Source organism: Argopecten irradians, chromosome 3, assembly GCF_041381155.1.
Source record: "Argopecten irradians isolate NY chromosome 3, Ai_NY, whole genome shotgun sequence".
Taxonomy (NCBI): domain Eukaryota; kingdom Metazoa; phylum Mollusca; class Bivalvia; order Pectinida; family Pectinidae; genus Argopecten; species Argopecten irradians.
Genome location: NC_091136.1, coordinates 23,401,337 through 23,426,685, shown reverse-complemented (window position 1 = coordinate 23,426,685; position 25,349 = coordinate 23,401,337). Strand labels below are relative to the sequence as shown.

The following is a 25,349-nucleotide window of genomic DNA, read 5'->3' as shown; positions in this document are numbered from 1 at the left end:
CTCTTTAGTTCTGTAGTATATAAATCATAAATGTTTTTATTATTACATGACGTACGTTGTATAATTGTCAATTAGTTGGCATCTAACTCGTCAAACTTACAAAATTACGCCTTAATTTGAATGAACTTGTTTAACAAAGCAAGATCCATCGTCAAATGCATACTATATACACCTATACATGTATCATCATATTGTGAATACTAGAAACTGTACATGTATATACTCGGGTTTCTAAAACCAATTTTATTGGTATAATTCAATTTCACATTATTCTGTGTACCATAGATAAAACATTCTGTTAATATCTGACATTATATTGAAGTCAGATCTTCGAATCCGACCTTCTCCCTTAATCAAGTTTGATAACAATGCTTTGTCATTGACACATTTCTTTTATTTCAAAAACAGTTCAATTCGCAGAAATGAAATAGTAGATCACAGTTACTCGGAATACGTGTGCTTTTAGCAACCAATCAGAGTATTCCATTATGAATAGCCATCCAATCAGCTGAAATCTTTTACTGATCCTGTAGCTTTGTCTATCTAAAATAGCACATGATCTTAGCTTTGTCTATCTAAAATAGCACATGACTTAAGGTATTTTCCCCATTTGTACCACATTAAATTTAGTTAGTTATACTGATTTATCGACTACATGACTGCATAAATATATATTCTAAAATTACATAAAAAATACAATAACACTTGGGATTTAAACCAGTTAGATGTAAAATCCATTGATAGTTTACGGTATAAGACGTTGCTATGTTCAGGTCGAGCTGTTTTGTGTAGCCCACTGTTCTGTGACACACGGTGATATAGGCACGAGCTTGTTGTCTCCTTTTCATTTTATCTAAAAAATAAATTACAATATTGTGTGTCTAGGAACAGACTACGGGTCAGTGCAAGTTGCAAGTTAAGTCCCGATAATTGTAAGTCATCCCAAGATAGATAACTGTTTTTCTTCCTGTTTTCAGGTTGGGTTATTTCCCTTGCATTTACGCTATGCACACTGCTCCAGCCACCCCGCATACCATACCGCCAATCAACTGAATTCAAGGGTTACTATCTCAGGGGCGTAGGAAGTGGGGGGGGGGGGGGGGGGGGCAAACCTGCCAGTGAAATGTTAAAAAAAATGCACATTTGAAAGAAAAGGGTCCTCGAGGCGAGGACTGCGCATTTTTGCGCGGCGCGTTTCCTAAAACGTTCAAGCACGTAATGTTCAAATCTTTAATAATGAAAAATCAATACACACGAACTAGACTAAAAATGTCCATCAAGGGATTATACTATTTCAATTCAAAGATGCTTCTTAAAAATTAAGTTGTTTATATGTCTTAGCAAGACAATCAATTCGTTATTATTTTGAGTAACACAACAATGTGCCGATGGTGTACGTGAATCCGGTATGTTCAGATCGAGGTGGGTTGCATGGTATGACGACACTCACAATCTAAATCAGTGCAGGTAACTTTAAATCGAAAAATAACCGTGTTAATAACGCTTTAAAATCATCAAAATACATCGTAAAACTCATCTCAGTCATTCCAAATCGTATTTATTTTCTCGGGGGAGACCCCCGGACCCCCCAAACAACAAAATCATGCGCCTTCGGCGCTCGAAATTTCATCAAAATACATCATAAAGCTCATCTCAGCCATTCTAAATCGTAATATTTTTTCCAGGGACCCCCCAAACTCGCACGCTAATCTGCGTATTCATTAATTTCCTGTTCACGATGCCACTGTCTATAGATAAATGAAAAACTTATATCACGTGATGCCACTGTCTATAGATAAATGAAAAACTTATATCACGTGTATCTCCTGTGGGTGCGGGGCGCGCGAGAGGGGGGGGGGTGTTTACAAAATATTGAGGACCTTTGCCCTCCCATTACGTTTCATCTTCCTACGCCACTGATAGTAACCCCTGGAATATAAAGGATGCATTCAGTGAGATAGCCCTTTATTTGGTACTGACTCCACGCTATCTGTATAAAGTTACAAGTGTCTCCCGTATACTACCACTTGTATTTATTGAATCGTTATTCGACCTTTCCTATTCTTTCATTAACCTTTTTAGCGTCTTGATATGGACCAACTGATATTATCATATGAAATATAAAGTATTTTGCTTACACTGCTAGGCCTACATGTAGTTTTGATCCAACTAAAACAAAACCGCAAAATGATCTCATTTCTTAATTAGGCCTAAGTATTTAGCTTACACTATTATATGCATGTTGACACATTAAAAGTAACAAAGAAGAAATATCCTTAATATGTAGCTTCTTTAAAGTTTCACACTACGTTAAATGCCATTAAAAACGCGTACAAATGTATATAGAAAGGTATAAGTGTATGCAGATCAAAATAATGCATTATTCCACGAATTCGGAGCCTAATATCCAAATAAAGTTTAACGCTACATTTAACATTTAAAGTTTCTACCTGTACTGTCAGTATGAGATGTCTGAACAAAGGCTATCTGTCCACTACTCTAATTTTAGCACTGTCATCCAGTGCCCGGTACTGACCACTCGCGGCTAACTACGGTCCGAGTATTTCCCTTTTACAGACTTTAATTTTACACCTTTATCACTGAGCGGAATCGCACAAAAGAAATCCGACCATCTTGTGCCATCACCTGCCTTATCAAAATATTTAGCTTTACAACAGTACAAGGCACTAATGTCTTGGAGAGTTATCCCCCTTTGAACATAAAAAACGGAAAGCGTCTCCCGGCCGTGCCGGTGCTGTGGGGCGCTAGGTCCGACATTCCCGGAACACCTTGTAGGGGACATGTGGAGATATTTCGGACTATCCGCACCAGGTCCGGGGTATCGCCTGGCTGATTGAACAGCTGTCAATCAAATCGCTACGTCATCACAGGTACGAACGACTCAGGTGTATAGTTATAGTATGTAAAAAGCTATGGTATCGGTTTCTTCATTTATTAGCACTTTGAGGACTCGATCATGAAAATCTGCTTAAAAGCATGTCTTACTACAGATTCACAGTCACTATTGTTAATATTGTCATATACGTTTTTCTCATAGATACGGTTTCAACAGGTAAGTTCTACTACGTCACATTTCAATATTAATTCATTTTTGTTCGTTTATTCACCACATTTATGTTTTATTCATGTATTTGTTTCTTTGTTATGCATTATTTATTTGTCAGTTACACATTTATCATTTTGTAATTTTATGAATTTATTATTTGTTTAATTATTATCTTATTATAACCATTAATATTCATTTATTTACATTAATTAATTTGATCCATAATTTTATTTAAAATAATGACCATTGTGCAATTTTACAATTATGCATTCAGATCAGATACATTTTAATCGCTGTTTTAACTGGTCAGCTTTAATCATTTTTCTGTTCACATGGAAAAATAAAAGTCTTCTGAAAACTTTTCAATAACTATTATTAATTATATTCAATTGATCCATCCTACTTCAGAAATTTATAATGAATTTAACCTCATGAATTTTTGGATCGCAAAATAACCTATATGTTATATAGAAAGCATTATACTAACACCTTTGTCGGCAAATATTTAATGTATTCACACGATTGCATAAACGTCTTTTATACATTCATATAAGTCAAGTCATAAAAACATAATATTTTTTCTATACATATTTTAAAATAGAGTTATATTAATTTAAATCATTCACGATTGTTAGCTCGAATGTCGATTATTTACCATTATAATATATTTTAAAATAAATGCCCGTAAATTATATTTACATGGCTTTTGACAACTGACATTTGCCAGATTACGTAACTAATGGATATTTGAAGAGCTATAACAGCTATCCAGTTCTTGCATGGCATGTTTGGTATACAAAAAAAAATGAAGACTGCAGTTTTCTCCCGATTTTTTAACGTTTGATCGAAACAGTACCTGTTGGTGCTTTAATGATCGACCGACTTAATGGCATTCCAATCGAATGACTGAGTGTTAAACGTGTACTGTCGCTTAGGTGCTTGTTTGTTGTTGTTTGTCTTGCATGTTTTTAAAAAATACATTTAAAAAAAAAAAGATTATAATATTATGTATGAGTTGATATATTATCTATAAATCTCCAATGCAATAACAATTGTGAAGAGGAAATGTGTGTGTGACAACTTTGTTTACAATTAGACTTACATTGTAAATCGCAGTGTGTTCTAATTGTTGTTTTCATTAAAACCGAGTAAATTAACATACTTAGTGGTCAATTTATTTAAATCAATGCAGTGAACAAACCTGCAAACAAATCATCCTAAACAAGTATAGTACCTTCGTGTGAACACAGGTGACACATAATTACAGGTATCGACCGCACATACAGTACTGTTGGGTTGTATTTTTATGGTTATATTTTCCGCCATCTTACAATAATTTGATTATAATATTTGCTGTATGTATATATTGTAATCCTATATGCTGAATAATGCATTTGGAAATAAAGAAATTGAAATTGAAAAGTTTAAAACATAAAAAATATATAATAGAGGTTATTCTAAGTGGCTAATTTGTGCCATTTCGTCTTTTTGTCCTTTCGCCCCGTAAAGACGATAATTAAGGTTTGTTAATTTTCGTCTTTTCGGGGCGTAAAGACGAAGAAAAGACGAAATGGCACAATCAGCCAACGTTATATTCCTTTTTTCTTGATGAAATAACACTTATACATTTCATCTTGCAAAGAGGATTTTTTAGAAATATTTTTCACCAGCAAAACATCTATTTCACTCTGAAAAATATAATAAATAGTTATTTTCAGTCAAACGCATTGTTCTATTTGTGTTCCATATACGTTTTATCATAGTAATGTGACTTTTGAAGTTCAAGTTTGATCCGTTCAAAGGAACTGGATTGATCACACAGAAACGAAATTCTGATTTTAAGAGCTTAAACCTTTGACCTTTGAACCCGATAAACAATCACAAGTAAGCTGGACAAATAACACATGTGTTGATCAGTCCTAGATAACTTGATTGATCTCAGGGAAACGACCTATCTATTCATAGCAGCTGTGACGTTGATTTTTGATCACATTACAAATTATAAGCACTTAAAGCTGTCCATTGAATTTGTATGGTCAATCAAAGGAAACCTATTTACCGCAGTGTTACAGACAACACATACTCGATATTCCGGGAGTTACTTGGCGCACGTTCCATTTGCGAAGTATAAAAGCCAAGTACTTTCGGTGTTAACAATAAACTGAATATAAAAGTAATACATAAATAGTTTCGGCATACATTGAATGTGATTTTATCGGATATAAATACTCACTGCTTTATTTTTTTTTTTAAAAAGAAAACATTTCGATCACAAATGAAAAAAAAATCTCAGGTCTGCCATCTTGAATCCAAACGGTACGCTTCTGAAAACAAACTACATGTACATACATATACTTACACAGATACAGTTCTGCTGGTACGGCGCGTTCCATTTGAGATACAACAAATCTGCAAATGGAAAGCAAGGTATCACTTTTGTAACATCACACTATCCTCGATACACCAGGGGTTACCATCACTGCCGATATATACACCTCAGTAAGATGTCATAGCGAAACAGTCGAAACTGAAGGTTCTGTGTACGACTGCACGGGAGTAGGTAGTTTGGTCTTTCAAAATAATCGAATGGCTTTGAATTTGGGCTTCGTTCTCTACAAAATCTTCAAAAGAAGATCTTATAGGGCTGTGATTGGTCAGATTCTTTTTTCTCTTATGAAAGCCTTAAAGGGACAATTCACTCAGGCTAATTCTTCTTCATGACCAAGAAGCAAAATATGGCATAAATATATTGTTCTACATTTCTTATGAAACATATGATAAAAAATATTGACAAATTCCACGTCATTGTTTAGTATTTTAATTGATACCGTTGTAGTTACAAATCGTTGATCAATACGATTTAGCAGGTACAAAATGTACGTTGTACCCATATCCTAGCCAATGTCACGCACGTTAAACAAATAAACTACATAACCACTGTGGAGAAGATATAATGATTTTTCAGGCAAGACAATTCACCTCATAAGGTAAACATACTTTTGTCAGAGCGCTTTGAGCAGTTCTAGACGAAAGTAGCATTACTTTACGAGCAAGGGACTGGGTTCGGGATACAAGATGTTTGACCATAATGTGTTATGTCGGACAGCGAGCGAGCTTGAACATTTCATACGCATTTCACCACCATGGGATTTTCTGACATATCACAGTAAAACCGGTTGATCTAATTTCTTTTAAAACTGGGGGTTTTCCGATATATGAACAAATTTTAATGTTCTCTTAGAATGAATTGTCCCTTTAAAGGGACATTTCAGTCTAAGAGAACATTAAAATCTGTACATTTATCGGAAAAAACCCAGTTCAAATGGAAATTAAATAAATCGGTTTTACTGTGATATGGCAGAAAAGCCCATGGTGGTGAAATGCGTGTGAAATGTTCAAACTCGCTCGCTGTCGCCATTACACATTGTGGTCGAACATCTCGTATGCCGAACCCTGTCCCTTGCTCGTAGAGTAATACTACATATGTCTAGAACTGCTCAAAGCGCTCTGACAGTAGTGTATTTACCTTGTTAGGTGAATTGTCTTGCCTAAGAAATCATTTTGTCAACTGCACAGTGGTTATGTAGTTCATTTGTTTGACGTGCGTGACTTTGGCTCGGATACGGGTACAGCGTACATTTTGTACCCGCTTAATCGTATCGATCAAGGATTTGTAATTACAACGGTATCAATTAAAATACTAAACAATGACGTGGGATTTGTCAATATTGTATGTTATATGTTTCATAAGAAATGTAGAACAATACATTTATGCCATATTTTGGTTCTTCGTTATGTAATAGAATTAGCCTGAGTGAATTGTCTCTTTAAGTTTTCCTATGATATATAACTGAGGTGGATATTACAACAATACTATATATAACACCTGAGATATCGAGGATGTATTTTGTATATTGATGTTGGACTAATGAGGTTCTGATGAGCTTTATAACAATTCAGGATTAAAGCATATTTCTGGTGGATTTATCGAAGGATAAAGTTGAGTAGGGTGTCGATATTTGGAATGGAAAGGCAGTGTAATAGTTCAAAAACATAATATGTATTCCACTGCGTTTACAAAAATCTCCAATCATGTTTGATAAATGCACACACATCATTTTATCTTTGCAGTGCCAATGAAACAGTGTACGCCGTGCGCGATTTACTGTTCCTCATCTACTCCGGAAGTGACGTTACCAAGTTGCTGGTCTTGTCAGTGTGAACCTCTTATAAGTAAGTAAATTCCACTATATATGTATAAGTAGTGTAAGGACCATAGGGATGTGAGAATTAGTTACAGTTTATATATATATAGACCTACCAGAGTGACTATACGTTCCATTTTAGACGTTTAAGGAGTCTAGTTGTAAACTAGGCAAACTCATAATCTATGTAGCCAGTTTGGTGGCGTATAACAGAATACGGATGGAAAGCTTGCCGCGACGAGAAATATTCCCTATCTAGCTTTATTATGATGGCCAGTTAGGGTCACCTTGCAATCTCGTGACCTCGCAACCTTGACCTCAAGAGGTCGCGAGATTGCAAGGGCGAGACAGCGAGGCGAGATCGCGAGGTTACGAATCGAGGTATCCTCGATAATCCCGGACTTCCGGTCACTTGAGCCCCTTTTACACATTCAGACGATCAATCCGGGACAATCCGGGACAATCCGCTATCACCATGTAATGCATAGGTCACAATCCCTTCCGATTAGGCTTAGGATATACTCCCGGCATGATTGTTAGCCATTTTTGCCTGGTATCCGGCCGGACACGAGACATGGCTAGCCGGTGGCCGGGGCACTCAAGCAGCATCGGAGAGGTGCCCGAAGAGTTTTAACTCGAAATTAAAATCTCTCCGATGTCCCGTAGATTTTCATAATCGGCCACATATCCTTCACAAATCGTTTAGATATCGTCCGATATTCGGCCGGGAATCGAGCAGTAATCACACCGCCCGACATTCGGCCGGGCCTGGCACAACTATCGGTCGTTGTCCGGGCTATCAATCTCTTCACCCCTATAGTAAAACTGGGGGCAACAGAACTTCAAACCAAAACCAAACTTCAAAATTTATTTATTAGTCTCTTCACAAAATACATTGTGTAGAGAAACATATTTACAACAGTCAAGAAATGCAACATAGAAGGAGGACAAATTATATGACTTTTTAAACATAACTTTGATTTTACATAAATTTCTCATTATTTTTATATTCTTTGAGTCCAGAAGCTGTGAAAATTTTGTGATATTTGGTCTGGTGTAATAGTACTCATTAACATATAATTTCCTTTCTAAGGTCAAAAACGGGCACTTTAATAAATAATGGAATTCATCACCAATATCATTGGTATCACAATAAGTACAAATTCTATCTTGATAATTCATATTAATCCACCAACAGAACGTGTAATTTAGTCCTACATCAAAAGAGCCGTATAATGGTACACTGTGTCGCTTTGAAGTTGGGCGTCGCTCTCACTGTAGTCTTCAAAGATTTTTTTTGCTGACTGTTATTGGTTCAGAGTTTTTTCTCTGAGCTTCCTACAGTTTTACTATTGAAAAAGTCCAGGGGTGTAGAGATTGTAAGTGATCGGAACTCCTGGAGTATCGAGGATGGATTCGAGGCCGAGAGATATCATTGTTGAAATAATTTCTTAAAAGCTATTTGATTTAATTTACAACAACAGAGAAATATAAAGAGAGGTCAAAAATAAAACTTATTGATATCAGCCTGCAATATCCCGGCCTCGCCTCGCACCCTCGGTTACCTCGCGGTCTCATCGCGCAACCTCGGTTAACTCGCGGCCTTTCCTCGCCACCTCGCCCTCGCAATCTCGTAATATCGCGATCTCGACTTGAGGTCGAGGTTGCGAGGTCGCGATATTGCGAAGTGACCCTAACTGGCCACTTTTACGACAAAACAATCATATTTCTACAGATATCTGTACTACCGTTGAAAAGGTCGATACATTTTTTAAAGACCGCTGAAATCTATTAATATGGTCAAGCACTAGGATAGGTCCATGTATATAGTATAAGACTATTTTATACATGAATGTGGATATGAAGGATAGGGATATTCTACGCGAGGGTCACAAAATGTTGTGAATCCCGATATTTGCCGAGTTTGTTTTTGTTGTTGTTTTTTTTTTACAATATTTCGTTTTTGAAACCAGAGGAAACTTAAAGTGGTGAAAAATCAACCCAAATGTGTTTATCGCGAAAGAAGAATAATTCTATAAATTATTATAATTCAAAACATTATACATCTTTAAACACACGCACCCTCTCTCTCTGAAAACATGTAAATATGTATATATGCCATTTTGTGTTCCTTGTAATGTCGGTAATTATATGTATCTGTAGTGAGAGGGCCTCATATAAATTGTATCCATCCCATTGTATATAAAATATTACAATAAAATACAGTTAAAGATAGCTTACCATCTTCTTAATCAATTATGTATACCATAGCTGTCTCCTATATATGCTTAGCTGATGAATATGATATATGCACATTGGTCAAATAATAGTGAAATTTGAAAAAAAGACTGCGTATAGTTTGGGTACGTTAGGGTCATTTGGTCCCAAAATCCACCAAATTTTCAAAATTGTTATTTAATGATTAAAATGGTTAATTATCAAATACCGAGTACATCCCTGGTACTCAATTAGTGTGATGGATCTATATAACTGCACACGTCGTTACCATGGTAACCATCCGAAATAAACACAAATAAAGCAAATGAGTAAATAGCAATTTTTGCAATGGTTTTCTTATAGAAAATAATCATCGAGCACATCCTTAAACAAACTTTATACTTCTCCTAAAGATGCACCTTTAGAGTATATTCTTAAGTACCTGCATATTCACACTAAATGTTGAGTTTATTAAAGATTTCGCTCTATTGTATCTTGGAGAAACCTATCAAAATTAGGCCCAAATATGGCAATATTTTCAAATTCGCCCAAGTTATGCATATTTTGGATGGGTTCCATGGCAACTAAAATTCTAATAATAGAAAAATATCATAGATGCATCAGGCATGTACTGAATATTTTTTATACAACACATTAATTACATATGTACTTACCACCTACTTGCAATATTGCACTGTATGTACTGATCACAGAAAATACATATGTTTTATATATATTTACCAGTCTATTGTTTACACCTTGTTTAGGCTGTACGTCACAGTAGTTGTAAGTTAGGTGAATACAATGCATATATCTAGCATAACATTCACTAAATCGACTCGCAAAAGGTATTCACTGTGTGGTCAGTGTATTTATTTCTACACATATAACACATAACTCATGGGCTAGATTAGTCCAAAAATATGTATTTTTGTATAATAAGTAGGCCTAATATGTATTTTATATAAAATATGTATTTTTGCACCCATGACTGTCAGTGTCAGATATTGATTATTTTTCTTTAAGATTACTTATACATGTATACTTACTTATAGAAAAGAATTAGAACACAAATCTGACAGGTACATTTCTTGAGGCCTAATATTTCAATATTCTTTAAAAAAAAATTGATAATATTAAAGACCAACCTTGAAATGCTGATATAGATTCACCAATATTTGTATCAACTGGTAGTGGTATACCCACAATGATCACTATTTTTTTCATTGCTTGTCTTATGAAATCATTCATTGTTTACTTTGTCTTGTTTTTTTCTATATGTATATGTTATTTCAACATGTTTGTGTTAACACCTTTTTTCAACAGGAAACTTATTATCATAATTAACAATCTTTTATTATATCACATACTAGTTTGCCCAATAATATGTACGTCCAGCCCTTATATATATAATAATGGCTAATTTCGAGATCATGTCGTTAAACGTTAGGGGGTTATACTCATGCAAATCTAAACGAATTGATGTTTTTAATTGGATTAAGGAGAAACATAAATCAATTATTTTTTTACAAGAAACTCACAGCTGCAAAGAAATTGAAACATTATGGGAGGATGAGTGGGGTAGGAAATGCATTTTTAGTCATGGCAATACTTCGAGTGCAGGCGTTGCAGTTTTTTTTGGGGAAAATATAGATATAGATATCCATGACAAAGATATTGACCCCAATGGTAGATACATCATTTTAGATATCTCAATAAATGGAACTAGACTTACTCTAACAAATTTGTATGGACCAAATAATGATATGCCATGTTTTTACAATATGATATTCCGACTAACAAGGCAATATTCAAATACTAAAATGATTATGGGAGGAGATTGGAATGTGGTAAATGATATGGATATGGATACATACAACATCATACAGGATAGTCATAAACATAGTAGGGACTCTATAAGAGAAAATATGGAAGATTTAAATATGTGTGATGTTTGGCGAATACAAAATCCAGACAAAAGAATCTTTACTTGGCGCAGAAAAAACCCAGTAAAACAAAGTCGCCTAGACTATTTTTTAATCTCACATGATATCTTTGATATTGTTACAGACTCTGATATTTCACCAGGCTATAGAACGGATCATAGTTGTATATTTTTGACTTGCAGAAAAGAAAATAACACAAGGGGAAGGGGATACTGGAAATTTAACTGTAATCTTCTAAGAGACAAAGAATGGGTTGATCTTGCAAACCAATGCATTAAAGATACAATAAATGAATTTAAAATAGGTGATTGTGAAATATTAGATCAAATAGAATTAAGTGTGAATGATCAGATGATGTTTGAAATAATTAAAATGAAAATTAGAAGTCTTACAATAGATTATTCCATTAAATCAGCAAGGGAAAAGAAAAAGAAGGAAAAAATTATTGCAGATAGAATTCAGAAATTGGAAAATTCCATAAATCACCATCCTTCTCCCAAACTATATGAAGATTTAGAAAGAGAAAATAATGCATTATCAGAATTGAGAAAAGATAAAATTGAAGGTATAATTATGAGATCGAAAGTTGCATGGCATGAGAAAGGAGAAAAGGGATCTGATTTTTTTGCAATCTTGAAAAACAAAATTATACAAATAAAACCATAAAGGAATTGATAAAACCAAGTGGAGAAACTATAACAGATGACACAGAAATATTAGAAGAGGAGAAATATTTTTTTGAACAACTTTACTCCACTAGAAACGTTGGCAATAATGAATCTCCTCTATTTGAGCACGGAAAAAAAATACACGAATCCGATAAAGAAAGCTGTGAAGGTCAAATTAAGATTGATGAATGTAGTAAAGCTCTAAAAAATATGAAAAATGGAAGAAGTCCAGGATCGGATGGTTTCAGTAGTGAATTTTATAAATTTTTTGGAAGGATTTGAAATTGTTTGTGTGTAGAGCTATAAATTATGCATATAATACTGGAACTTTATCAGATTTTCAAAATCAAGGGGTTATAACTTGTATACCTAAAGAGTCAAAAGATAGAAGATTAATAAAAAACTGGAGACCCATTACTTTATTAAACACAGATTATAAAATAGCCTCGACAGCAATAGCTAATCGCATTAAAAATGTTTTACCATCAATAATAAGTAATACACAGAAGGGTTTTATGAAAGGCAGGTTTATAGGTGAAAATATCAAATTAATATATGATGTTATGCATGAATTAGAAGAAAGAAATATGTCTGGTCTTTTGCTATTAGCAGACTTTGAGAAAGCATTTGATTCAATTGAATGGAGTTTTATTCAAAGATCCTTAAAATCCTTCAATTTTGGTGAGTCTTTAATGAAATGGATACATATTCTATATCATAATGCAAAAAGCAGAATAGTCAATAATGGACATTTTTCATCCTTTTTTGAAGTACAACGCGGCTGTCGACAGGGGGATCCCCTATCACCGTACTTGTTTCTGATCGGTATGGAAATTCTGTCTATACAATTAAAACAAAATATTAATATCAAAGGTGTTAAAATAAATAAATGAGCAAGAACATCTAATTGGTCAATATGCAGATGATGCCTTTTTATTCCTAGATGGTTCTCCTAGATCATTATCGAGTACAATAACAGAGTTTAATAACTTTTATCTAGCCTCAGGTCTAAATTTAAATATACATAAATGTCAGCTCATATGGATAGGAAATAAAAGATATTCTGATGAGATCCTGTGTCCTGAGCATCAGTTTAATTGGTCTTCTGAAAATTTTAAAGTGTTAGGGGTCCAGTTTTCACTCAATCTGTCAGATATCATTGAAATTAACTATAAAGAAAAGCTTTCCAAAATCAAAAGACTTCTTGGAATGTGGTCTAAAAGAAACCTTACTCTGTTGGGGAAAATCACCATAATCAAAACATTTGCACTACCTCTTATAACCCATCTTCTCTATACTCTGCCGAATCCGGATAGAAAATGGTTAAATGAAATCAACGCAGTGTTCTATAGATTCATATGGGGATATAAACCTGATAAAATAAAACGTAACACTCTGATTCTGGATTATGAGGAGGGTGGATTAAGGATGATTCACATTGAAAGTTTTATGAAATATTTAAAAATTAAGTGGATTAAAAGAATTTATAATGAAGATGGGGATTGGCAATCTCTAGCCAAGAGAACTTTTAATAAGTTTGGAGGTGAAAGGATGTGGAACTTAGGGAAAGAGAAACTTGAAGAAATAGCAAAGAATATTACAAATAAGTTTTGGAAAGATGTTACACTAGCATGGGCAGAATACAAAGGTAATGATTTATCCCCTATTCTTGAAACTGATCTTCTTAACTATGTTCCTGTGCCACTCTTTAGACAATTTATTTTATATGAAAGAGAAGGGATTACAACAGTGAAAGATATTTTAAATAACAACTTAGAATTCCTATCTTTTAATGATATTAAAATAAAATGTAATCAGCTAAATTTTTTGCAGTATTTCTCATTAGTGGGTAAGATACCTAAAGATAAATTAGATAAGGTGAGAAGAGAAAATGCAACAGGTAACAATGTAATTATAAACTTATTTCAGAATATTTTGAAATTAACAGATTTGAAATATGTATATAAATCTCTTCTGAGAAGTTATAAACACTTCCCTATTGAAAAGCAACACAAATGGATTGGAAAACTTCATATAGACCCAAATGAGGAATTAGACTGGGGGAAAATTTATACACTTAGTTTTAATATGACTATGGATACAAGAATTCAAAATCTACAATATAAAATTCTCCATAGAATTCTAACTACAAATACTTTTTTACACCAAATTAATGTAATTGATAATGATTTATGTACCTTCTGTAAGAACTCTCCAGAGACTATTGAACACTTACTGTTTTATTGTGGCAAAGTAGACAAAATATGGAAAGAATTCAAAAGTTGGTTAAATAATATAAGCCAAAACAACATTCATACGGTAGGTGAAGATTTGGGAATAAGAGATATACTATTTATTTGTGAAAACGGACCACCTGTTATTAATCATTTGATATTAATAATCAAATACCATATTTATAACTGTCGCTTCAGGAAGACCCAACCAAATTTTGAGAGCTGTAAGAAACAGTTTTGTAAAATAAAACAAATTGAAAAAATAGTGGCCACTGAAAATAACACTGTTAATGAATTTAACCAAAAATGGTTCCCCTTAACTATTTAACTACTTTATTATTATTTTTTTTTATTTTTTTTTAAATAAAAAATATCTGAAAAACAAACATTTGTTTTTTTTTTATATTATGGGCAACTAGATATTTTTCTTGTGCTAAAAAAGGTGTTGTTTATGTTTGTGTTATTTTGTTGTTGTTTTGTTGTCTCCTATACATGTGACATATGTGGAACTATCTATGTACCAATTATGATTACAACAAAATTAGCTCTTCAAGAAGGTCAATATCTCATACTACCCTAGCCAACAAATTGTAAAAAAATATCTAAATAAATATAAATATAAATATCTAAATATCTAATATCTAAAGAAAATGTGCTTATGATATATATGAACCTTCTTATGTATGAAATCTTATAAGGATTAATTCATTGGCTTTTATTAAAATTACACATATACAATGCATGTATGTATATATGGTATGTGTGAATATATGTATATGAGTTAATTTAATTTCCCAAGATTGCATATGCAGAATTGTTTTACTTCTTAATTTTTATTAACCAGTTTCAACTGACCCTTGTGGAAACACAATGGACTTTTATGGGTCATGTTGCTGCTGAAGATAAATAATGAGTTACTGCTATTGTGAAAAATTTATACATGTATGTGTTAAGTCTGTATTAGGGCACAACAGTGCGAACAAGTATATGTATAAATACATGTAATATATGTGTGCTGGTATAGGAAAATGAGAAATGGAACAATTGTTTTAGTTGCACATATGTCGAGTGCTATAGATATATATGTAGTGTTTGTTTTTGTTTGCTTTTTGTTTGTTTTTCGTAATGTCTAAAGTCATGTAGTTCATAATGTAAGTGTGCCATACATATATGTATTTTTTGAGGTTCCCAATTGATGATTGATACTGTACCTAGCGTCTCTTGTACACATACATGTAAGCAGTTGTATCAATTGATCCTATCTACAAATGTTACAAACTTGTCTGATTCTTTTTCAGTGCTCAGTTCTATGTCACTAAAATTTTAACAATTGTGATATCAAAATCAAGGAATATGTGACATAGCATATATATAAATGATTACCTGTATGAATAACAGAGAAATCTCTCACTTATTTTAAATTTGTAGATATATATTTGTGCTCAACTTTATGCCACAAGAATTTTAAAAAAAATATGATGTCATAATTAACAAATAGGTGACATAACATAAATAATATAAATGGTTACATGTATGAATACAAGAGAAACCCTTTCACTTAATTTAAAGTTATATATCTACTGTATATTTGTATTTGTATGAATGAGTTTGGAGAATGAATGGAGCAAATCAAATGTGATGAATGAAAGCGATCGAGTAAAAGGAGTGAAAGAGACCTCCTGTGAGAGGCTATATGTTGTAAGAGGGATGAACCCAGGGTCCCAACCCTGGCATCCCTCAAATTTGCTGGGGAATAAAATCGATTTTGAAACCTTAAAAAAAAAAAAAAAAAAAAAAAAATAATAAACACTATATATTTTTTTTGTTTGACATTTTTCTTAATTAAAGTTCCAACATGAAAATTCAAAGAAAACAAAAGTCTTCATTAAAATGAGTTTATATCCTTAATATACTCTTGTTTCTTATGTTGCACATACACTTATTTTGGTAAAACCATGCACATATGAGGGCAGCCTTATAAGTTATATTGCCTTTACCTCAGATCTATGTTTAACATTTATTTAAAAAATTATTTTAAAGTACACAAAAAGGGTATATGATTAGTTTACTTTAAAACTCTTATGTCTATAAGCCTTAGATAGTAAGTCCAATTTGAATTATCATTAACAGAGATTATATAAGTAAGTTGGACAGAGAAGTCACCAGCAGGCAACAGTTGACCTAGATGGGCTGTGTATTATATAACACTCTGTGTATTCTATACACACTCTATGTGTTCTACCAATCAGAAGGCAGTCTTCCCATGACTACTGATTGGTCCAAAGGAATAATATTATTCAATGAATAGGGAATATATGAATGGAAGTTTATGAATGAAATGGTTCAAAAGGTCACCACTAGATGTCATTGTAAGGCAAGTCCTACTCAGTCCTACACATCAATAGTAAACCGGATAGCATTAATACAAACGCTAGTCGCGTTGTATTAAAAAGATGCTTCTTAAACATTTTATGTCAAAACCATTCAGACAGAAACATATATATAGACAATACCTGTTGACGAGAGCGATCGCAGATGTAAGAGTGACCTGGACACCTCCTTCCTCATTACCAGGTTTGTACGGCGGCAGGATGTCGTGGTATAGATCCACAATGTTGTTACAGTTCATCTCATTCTCACTGTCGTTAGCTTTCCAGATCCCCTTCAGCACCTGTACAATACACATATTTCTCATCTTCATACTTCCATGAAGCTCATCTTCTGATATTACACTCATTTATACATGTACATGGAACAAGAGATCCCAGAGGGATCTTGGCGCCCACCAAAGATTGATCTATGTCTGACAAATGAAAGAGGGATCTTTTCTCTGCTTTTCAAACTTTAAACTATCAAAATCCAAGATGGTGGTCGCAAAATGCAATAGGCAGAACTAGGGTCCTAGAGGAACCTACATATGATATTTGAGAACAATCCCTTCAATACTTTCTGAGAAATAGCGGTAACAAACTTTAACTATCAAAATCCAAGATGGCCACCGGTCGGCCATCTTGTTGACCGATCAGTCCCAAAATGCAATATGCACAACTGGGGTCCTAGGGGAACCTACATATGAAATTTGAGAAAGATCCCTTCAGTGCTTTCTGAGAAATAGCGGTAACAAACTTTAACTATCAAAATCCAAGGTGGCTACCTGGCGGCCATCTTGTTGACCGATCAGTCCCAAAATGCAATATGCACAACTGGGGTCCTAGGGGAACCTACATATGAAATTTGAGAAAGATCCCTTTAGTGCTTTTTGAGAAATAGCGGTAACAAACTTTAACTATCAAAATCCAAGATGGCTACCTGGCGGCCATCTTGTTGACTGATCAGTCCCAAAATGCAATATGCACTACTAGGGTCCTAGGGGAACCTACATATGAAATTTGAGAACAATCCCTTCAATACTTTCTGAGAAATAGCCGTAACAAACTTTAACTATCAAAATCCAAGATGGCTGCTTGTCGGCCATCTTGTTGACCGATCAGTCCGAAAATGTAATATGCAGAACTAGGGTCCAAGAGGAACCTACATATGATATTTGAGAACAATCCCTTCAATACTTTCTGAGAAATAGCGGTAACAAACTTTAACTATCAAAATCCAAGATGGCCACCGGTCGGCCATCTTGTTGACCGATCAGTCCCAAAATGCAATATGCACAACTGGGGTCCTAGGGGAACCTACATATGAAATTTGAGAAAGATCCCTTCAGTACTTTCTGAGAAATAGCGGTAACAAACTTTAACTATCAAAATCCAAGATGGCGGCTGGTCGGCCATCTTGTTGACCGATCAGTCCCAAAATGCAATATGCACAACTAGGGTCCTACGGGAACCTACATATGAAATTTGAGAAAGATCCCTTCAATACTTTATGAGAAATAGCGGTAACAAACTTTAACTATCAAAATCCAAGATGGCTACCTGGTGGCCATCTTGTTGACCGATCAGTCCCAAAATACAATATGCACAACTAGGGTCCTAGGGGAACCTACATATGAAATTTGAGAAAGATCCCTTCAGTACTTTCTGAGAATTAGCCGTAACAAACTTTAACTATCAAAATCCAAGATGGCGGCTGGTCGGCCATCTTGTTGACCGATCAGTCCCAAAATGCAATATGCACAACTAGGGTCCTAGGGGAACCTACATATGAAATTTGAGAAAGATCCCTTCAGTGCTTTCTGAGAAATAGCGGTAACAAACTTTAACTATCAAAATCCAAGATGGCTACCTGGCGGCCATCTTGTTGACCGATCAGTCCCAAAATGCAATATGCACAACTAGGGTCCTAGGGGAACCTACATATGATATTTGAGAAAGATCCCTTCAGTACTTTCTGAGAATTAGCCGTAACAAACTTTAACTATCAAAATCCAAGATGGCGGCTGGTCGGCCATCTTGTTGACCGATCAGTCCCAAAATGCAATATGCACAACTAGGGTCCTAGGGGAACCTACATATGAAATTTGAGAAAGATCCCTTCAGTACTTTCTGAGAAATAGCGGTAACAAACTTTAACTATCAAAATCCAAGATGGCTGCCTGGCGGCCATCTTGTTGACCGATCAGTCCCAAAATACAATATGCACAACTAGGGTCCTAGGGGAACCTACATATGAAATTTGAGAAAGATCCCTTCAGTACTTTTAGAGAAATAGCGGTAACAAGAATTGTTAACGGACGGACGGACGGACGGACGGACGGACGGACGGACGGACGGACGGACGGACGGACGGAAGGACGGACGGACGACGGACCACGGACGAAAGGCGATTTGAATAGCCCACCATCTGATGATGGTGGGCTAAAAAATGGTGTTGTCACCAAAAAGTGCTCTATATACACAGGTCGAATTGTGTTGAAATTGAGAATTTGGAAACTGAGAACGTGGTCTTATCAAACAGGTTATGAAAATAGTCCTAAGATATCATACTTTGGCTTACATCTGTTACATTTCAAGTCATTAAGTTTTAAAGGCTATACATTGTATAATCAGGTAGTACAGTGCCTGTATCATCATAAAATATTTCATATTATCAAATAAACAATAAACATTGATAACATATACACACCCCTTCAATGTCTTTGTATTTAGCTAACTCTGTTCTGAAGCTCTTCAGGTTAGATTTGTCTGCTAAAATCACATACTCAGATTCCCGAGCCCGAGCTCGCCCCTGGAATACAAATCGCTGAGGAAATTAGCATCTGCATGTCTTTGCTCTTTTCTTTAACCTGTGTTTCTTAGGTACATATAATAATAAATTATGAACTATTGGAGATTTTATTGTGAGTTCATATGCATTCACATTAAATCAAATTATCATTAATATATATATTAATTTTTTACAGTCTACTAATTCAAAACAACATTACACAAAAATATACAAGTTATAACAAATTAGAAAACCTTTTGTCAATTCAATAAATGTTGAAGAATTCAAATAATCAAGGGTGTGTTCATTGACAGCAATAATGGGTTGTCAACCACCATATAAGTGGAGTTTGGCTGGCCAGCTTTCATAACCTTGTTTATAGTACAGATCATTACATTATTCAAAGATTAATTAGGCTGTAAAGGCCAGCTTGACATTATCAACATCCTACCTTGGACTGGCTATAAGAGCGGTAATCCTTGGGCGGGTCAAACTTGACAATTAGATTACACTTGGGTATATCTACCCCTTCCTCTAGAACATCAGTGGCCAGGAGAAGGTTTAATTCCTGGAGACGGAATTTACGTAGGATTTCCTCCTGTTTCTTATAGCTCTTACTGCCTTCCTTCTTGGATCCCTGTCCAGTGATGTGGTGACTTTTGATGAAGCATAGCTGGTCGTCCCAGGCACAAACTTCTTCAATGAATTTGTTTAGAGCAAATGCCACGTATCGGTGATCCACAAACACTATACCACAGAGGTACTTGTCATCACTGCCTGAGAAGAGTTGGAGTCCAGACTTATCCTCTGGTATGTCTTTCTTTACAGCCACATTGATAATCTTGGATCCCCCTGATCGGTCATCATCGTCAGAGGAATCAGTTAAAGCTAGGCTGTCATCTGACATGTAGGAATCATCGTCCAATCCATCTGCATCTTCACTGCTGATTATCTTAAAGTCACAGTCAGGTTTAAACTGACGTAAATGGTCGACCAGTTTCTTCACCTTCGGAGTGGTGTACATTAGTAATTCCTCAATGTCATATTCTGGGGCAAAGTTGTTTTCAAAGTGAGTGATGAGCAGTCGGAGTTGTGTGGCAGCCATACGCAAAAACTTTTTCTTCACATCATTAGTTTCATGTTTGTCAATCTTCTCAAGCTGTGAGACAAACATCTGAGCCAGACTCACTGCACACCAAGGACCAAGACGGTATAGGATATTGAGACATTCCACGATCACAGTCTTGGGTGTTTCTATCGGATCTTCATTACTGTCAAGGGTTATATTACATTCCTGTAGAAACTGAAGTGCATTTTCCAATATGACTTCTAACTCTTCCACCATGCCAGTTTGATCTTCGTATCTGTCACACTCCAACACCAATTCTGTAGGTCTCATTCCATACCTCTCGGAGTAAACTAATGTGGACGTCTCAGCAGAGGCATGGAAGCGTTTCTCCAGCTGTTTGATAGTAGTGATTAGTTCTACAGGATCCTGACAATGGTTGCTAGTGAAACAGGAAGTGAGCCCAAGAATTCTGGGAGATTCTTCAGCCTCACTTTGTGACTCTAGCCTCCTGGTGATATGATCGTATGGATGATCAGGGTCCAGTACATTCTGGCAGTGATCGAATATCAGCACATTCACTTGAGACAATCTCAGCAGATTTTCCTCAACAAGATATTGGAAGAACCTAGGAAGCATGACCATTGCCTGTGACTTTTGAATTTCTGTTACCCACCAATCCTGGTCCCTGTCCTTACAGTCTGTGGCATACTGACCAACGGTCAGATCCGTTTGATGGCCAATCACCAGGGCATACTGAGCTATGTCTTCAGCTGTAAAACAATAGAGAATTATACAACTGTATGATAAACAAACAATAGAATAATATGCCCATCCTCAGACAGAGGTCTTTCATTCGTAGTCTGTATCTCCCTAAACAATCATTTTTATTTTGTTTCATTAAGTATCAAAGGCAAGTCTCAAATTTCCTATGAAAATTCCTCTTGGTTCCTTTTTATATATAGTATTAGGAACTGATCACAATCAGAAAACAAGATTGGCCTTTTGAATAACTCTGATGATATTGGGCAAAAAAAGTTATGAGGAAGATAAGTTCAATGAACTGTGATCTCAAATCTGTTACAATCAATATAGAAATGAATGTGTATTTGCCAACTGGTTAATGTACATATAAATACAATAACAGAAAGCTCACACAAAAATAGAATATGATATATAGTAGATATCTATTAGATACCATTGTTGACAAGGAAAACCCCTCTCTTTCCTGCCTGATCCAGTGGTTGCTGTAACTGATGGCCGAGTTCCTTTAGCAGCATCACACTGAGGAACATACAGCTGGAAGTGGCTCCCAGACATACCAGTGTATTCTGCTGAACTGCAGCATCCAACAGCTCCACCTAGGGTCAACAACATATCTGATTAGGTCAGGAGCTTAAATTGACTTCAAAAATAAAAAAACTTAATTTGTGACAAAGTGCTTTGATTTTATCATAGACAAAACCAGATACCAGTAAGATGATATTGATGTCTATGATCAAGTGAAATTTATAATCCTACAATTATCCAAGTTTGCTTGTACTCACAGGAAGTCATTATAGATATTGTTAGAAAAGTATCGGTGGAACAAAGAAAGTAGAGGTAATTGGCAGATAAGAAGTAATTAATACAGTACTTATAACAGGAAATCATATTTTGAGAATGTTTTCATCTAACACAGTCCTATTATTGTCACACACAACATTTTGCAAGTATTAAAAAAAAACTCAATATCAAACAAACAAAATAGAAAGCAAACGTATTTTCTATTTTGTTTCTAAGTATATATTATTTGAACTACAAAATGTATTCAAGATAACAACTCTTTAACTTATGAAACAAATGGATTTCAAAGCTATGAATGAAGATATATAACATGTACAAAGGAAAACAAACATACAAACCTGATATGTCCGTGGGGTGAATGTATGAGTTGGAATGTCTTCATATCTTAGATGGCGGGGCAATCGTCTTGAAGACTCGCTTCCTGTACGACCCATCTATAATGCAATAAATAACATACATTTACATTAATAATACTAGTATTTAACTAGTTTATTTCTGTAACTCATTCAATATTCCTAATATGGCTGTTTGTTGATATTGTGTGCATACATTGTAATAAGCGTATTTGGAATTAACCTATGATTATGTCATTTTATACACCATGTCCATAAACTAACTTCAAAATGTGTTCAAAAAACGATATTTGTGTAAATTAAAGAAATGCTAAAAACCAAACTTTATCACTCTGAACTAACGTCTTTTGAATTTAAACAGAAATAATATAATTTCCAAAAACATTGTTATGGGTCTCTCTGCTTCTGGGGTAAAATGTTCTGTACACTCAGTTGGTAGACCAGTAAGTACAGAGTAACAGGTTTTAGCATGGCTGGCAACACACTACTCTGTTTCAGTTCAAAGTATTCCTCATCAGTTAAAAAATTTAAATATTTAAGTTTTTCAGATGATAAAATATACACTATACATTGATTCATCTTTTTATTTGCAAAATTAACTTGTTTATTTCTAATACATTTGTTTAAAAAAAATAAGTACAGAGTAAAAATTCTTAAGTGTACACTATAAAAAAACAACAACAATTGAACATGCATTTGTATATATTTATAACTTGATATAATAAATAGAATATGTACATATGATAAGTGTTAATTTTGTCAAAACAGGGATTTCCTGACAAAACATCAAATATTTATAAAGGATGTGGGGACATTAACACTGAAAATTTATGGAACTATACAGTACACATCCATGTTCAGATTTTAATATGACATACATATATGTACATGCCATATTTTTCTAGGGGTGGTAAAGGAGATTGATAACCATTTTAGGGGATTTTGGTCTCAAAAGAGGGCGGTATACGCGCGACATATATGAATAAATTAAACATCTGCTTTTTTATTTTATGATGAAATTCTGCATTCATATTGAATTTTACTGAAATAAAGGAATGTGTGGTTTCGCGAAAGCATAGTCACATGATCCTATATACACCCAGTTCTGGAGCAGTTTTATTTTTCGAAATATTAGACTGGGCTTTTTAATAATCTTTCACAATAACGGATAATTAACTTAGATAAAGTTCTTAAATTTACAAGCACTAAATTTAAAAAAAAACCAGAATCGTTACAGTAGTATTCAAAATGTAATTTAATCTGAGAAAGAAAAAAAGTAAATTTCTTTTTAATTTTATTTATTTAAAGATGCTCCACCGCTGACAAATGGTATTTTTCACTATCAAAAACTGGAGCAGACGATTTAGTATTTTTCTTCAGTTACAAAAGTTACTTACTTTACACCATTACCACCGTTAAAAAGTTTAGGCTTCTAATCTTGATTCAAGTTAAAAATATGAAAAAAAATTAATTGCATCCCGAAAAAAATTCTGTGGCACTATATCCTATATGGAATGAAGTACTGATTGCGCATGCACCAAAGGCGAAATAAATTATTTTATATTATTTTTTTTTTTTAATTAGGCATATATATACACGATTAAACACCAATTATTGATCAAATGAAGAATATCATTTAGGCTCTGTCGGCGGTGGAGCATCTTTAAATTCAGTTACTACTGATATTTTCTTATTATTAATAGATTTTTTTAAAATAAATTCACACAGAAATTCTAAAAAAATAATACATTTTTAAAACCGTGGTTATTAGGAAATCCGGAAATTCTATAAAATCCGGATCATCTATTACAATTACCCAAAATGGCGGCCATTACGATTGCAAAGTTTGTGACATCCATCAAATACAGAGATACGCCTATTTAACATTAAAAACGTGTGTAAATCATTCACAGTTGTAAGCAGTATTTGTTTTGCTGTAATGCTCACTAGCTGTAGTCAAAAAATTTATTGAAAGGCCAGCTGATTGTTTTCTAGGCGGCCGATTGGCTGATTGACTTCAGTTTATGTAATACACAGACGTGAGTGAAAGTGACACCACAAGCCAAGGCTGCTCATTAGGGCCACTTGGGTGTTTGTCAGGGGGTCAGGGAGTCAGGGAGTGGTTACTCTCGTGCTAAAATTGACCTAGCATGTACACAAATGTGGCAACGAAAATAAAACGAAGGGTTTATAGAATACGGGAATTTAGACTCTCCTGCCGGGAGACATTAAAAGGCTTTAAAATACGTGAGGTTTTGTCTCACTCCGGGAGGTATGGCATGTATGATACGAGCAAACTCACTGAGTTTGATTAATTCACCAAGTATGAATTTATTTATTGAACGAAAACCTTAAACAACACCTTTATTTATACCAAGGCATCAAACAGTTTGTTCACATATCTACGTATATGAAGTTTTCCATCTAGGTCTAATTAGGCCCTACATTGGATGTACATGTACATGTAGCTAGTCTATTGGTGATTTTGCAACATTCGAACGTGAAACTAATTATATAATTCATCACAAAAAAAAACAACAAAAAAATCTTCGCAGTTGAAGAATACTTAGTTTAACATGAGACATAATAAGTGTAATTTCAAGTTTAGTATTAGAATTCAACATAAATAGTACAGCACTGTTAGTAGAGTTCATTTTGCATCTTTTTAGGTCGAATGTGACAAATGAATCATTGGGAAATGCTGCACCGATTACCGATGTATCAATTGAAAACAGCCCTGTTTACACCTATAACTTTATACAGTATCTTACAGCTTCCTGAACAGTTTAAGCTTCCTCAAAACATCATTTGAATATCAAGATTTTCTGAAGCAGTGAACTGGAGCACTGCGGTCCACCATGCTGGAT

At 34.5% G+C, this 25,349-nt stretch overlaps 1 protein-coding gene and 1 long non-coding RNA gene across 2 annotated transcripts; both read right to left on the bottom strand.

Annotated features, from left to right (window-relative positions):
• Window positions 1-8,846: 8,846 nt before the first annotated feature.
• On the bottom strand, window positions 8,847-21,419 carry LOC138319579 (endoribonuclease Dicer-like). Its single transcript, XM_069262731.1, has 5 exons — window positions 21,380-21,419; window positions 19,949-21,336; window positions 19,417-19,518; window positions 16,851-17,008; window positions 8,847-8,976 (listed from the first exon to the last, which is right to left on the bottom strand). The coding sequence occupies exons 1-5, from the start codon at window positions 21,417-21,419 to the stop codon at window positions 8,847-8,849; spliced, it is 1,818 nt and encodes a 605-aa protein (XP_069118832.1).
• A 368-nt stretch (window positions 21,420-21,787) lies between these two features.
• On the bottom strand, window positions 21,788-25,334 carry LOC138319986 (uncharacterized). Its single transcript, XR_011208059.1, has 3 exons — window positions 25,254-25,334; window positions 22,468-22,563; window positions 21,788-21,924 (listed from the first exon to the last, which is right to left on the bottom strand). It is a non-coding gene; the product is annotated as an uncharacterized lncRNA (long non-coding RNA).
• Window positions 25,335-25,349: the final 15 nt, after the last annotated feature.

Excerpts from the sequence above, each read along its gene's own strand:
- LOC138319579 (XM_069262731.1), bottom strand. The coding sequence starts at position 21,419 with ATGAAAGACCTCTGTCTGAGGATGGGCATATTATTCTATT. Across the intron at positions 21,337-21,379 it reads GATGGGCATATTATTCTATT|CTGAAGACATAGCTCAGTAT; the intron begins GTTTGTTTATCA and ends ATTGTTTTACAG. Across the intron at positions 17,009-19,416 it reads AATACAAAGACATTGAAGGG|GTGCTGAAGGGGATCTGGAA; the intron begins GTGTGTATATGT and ends TGTATTGTACAG.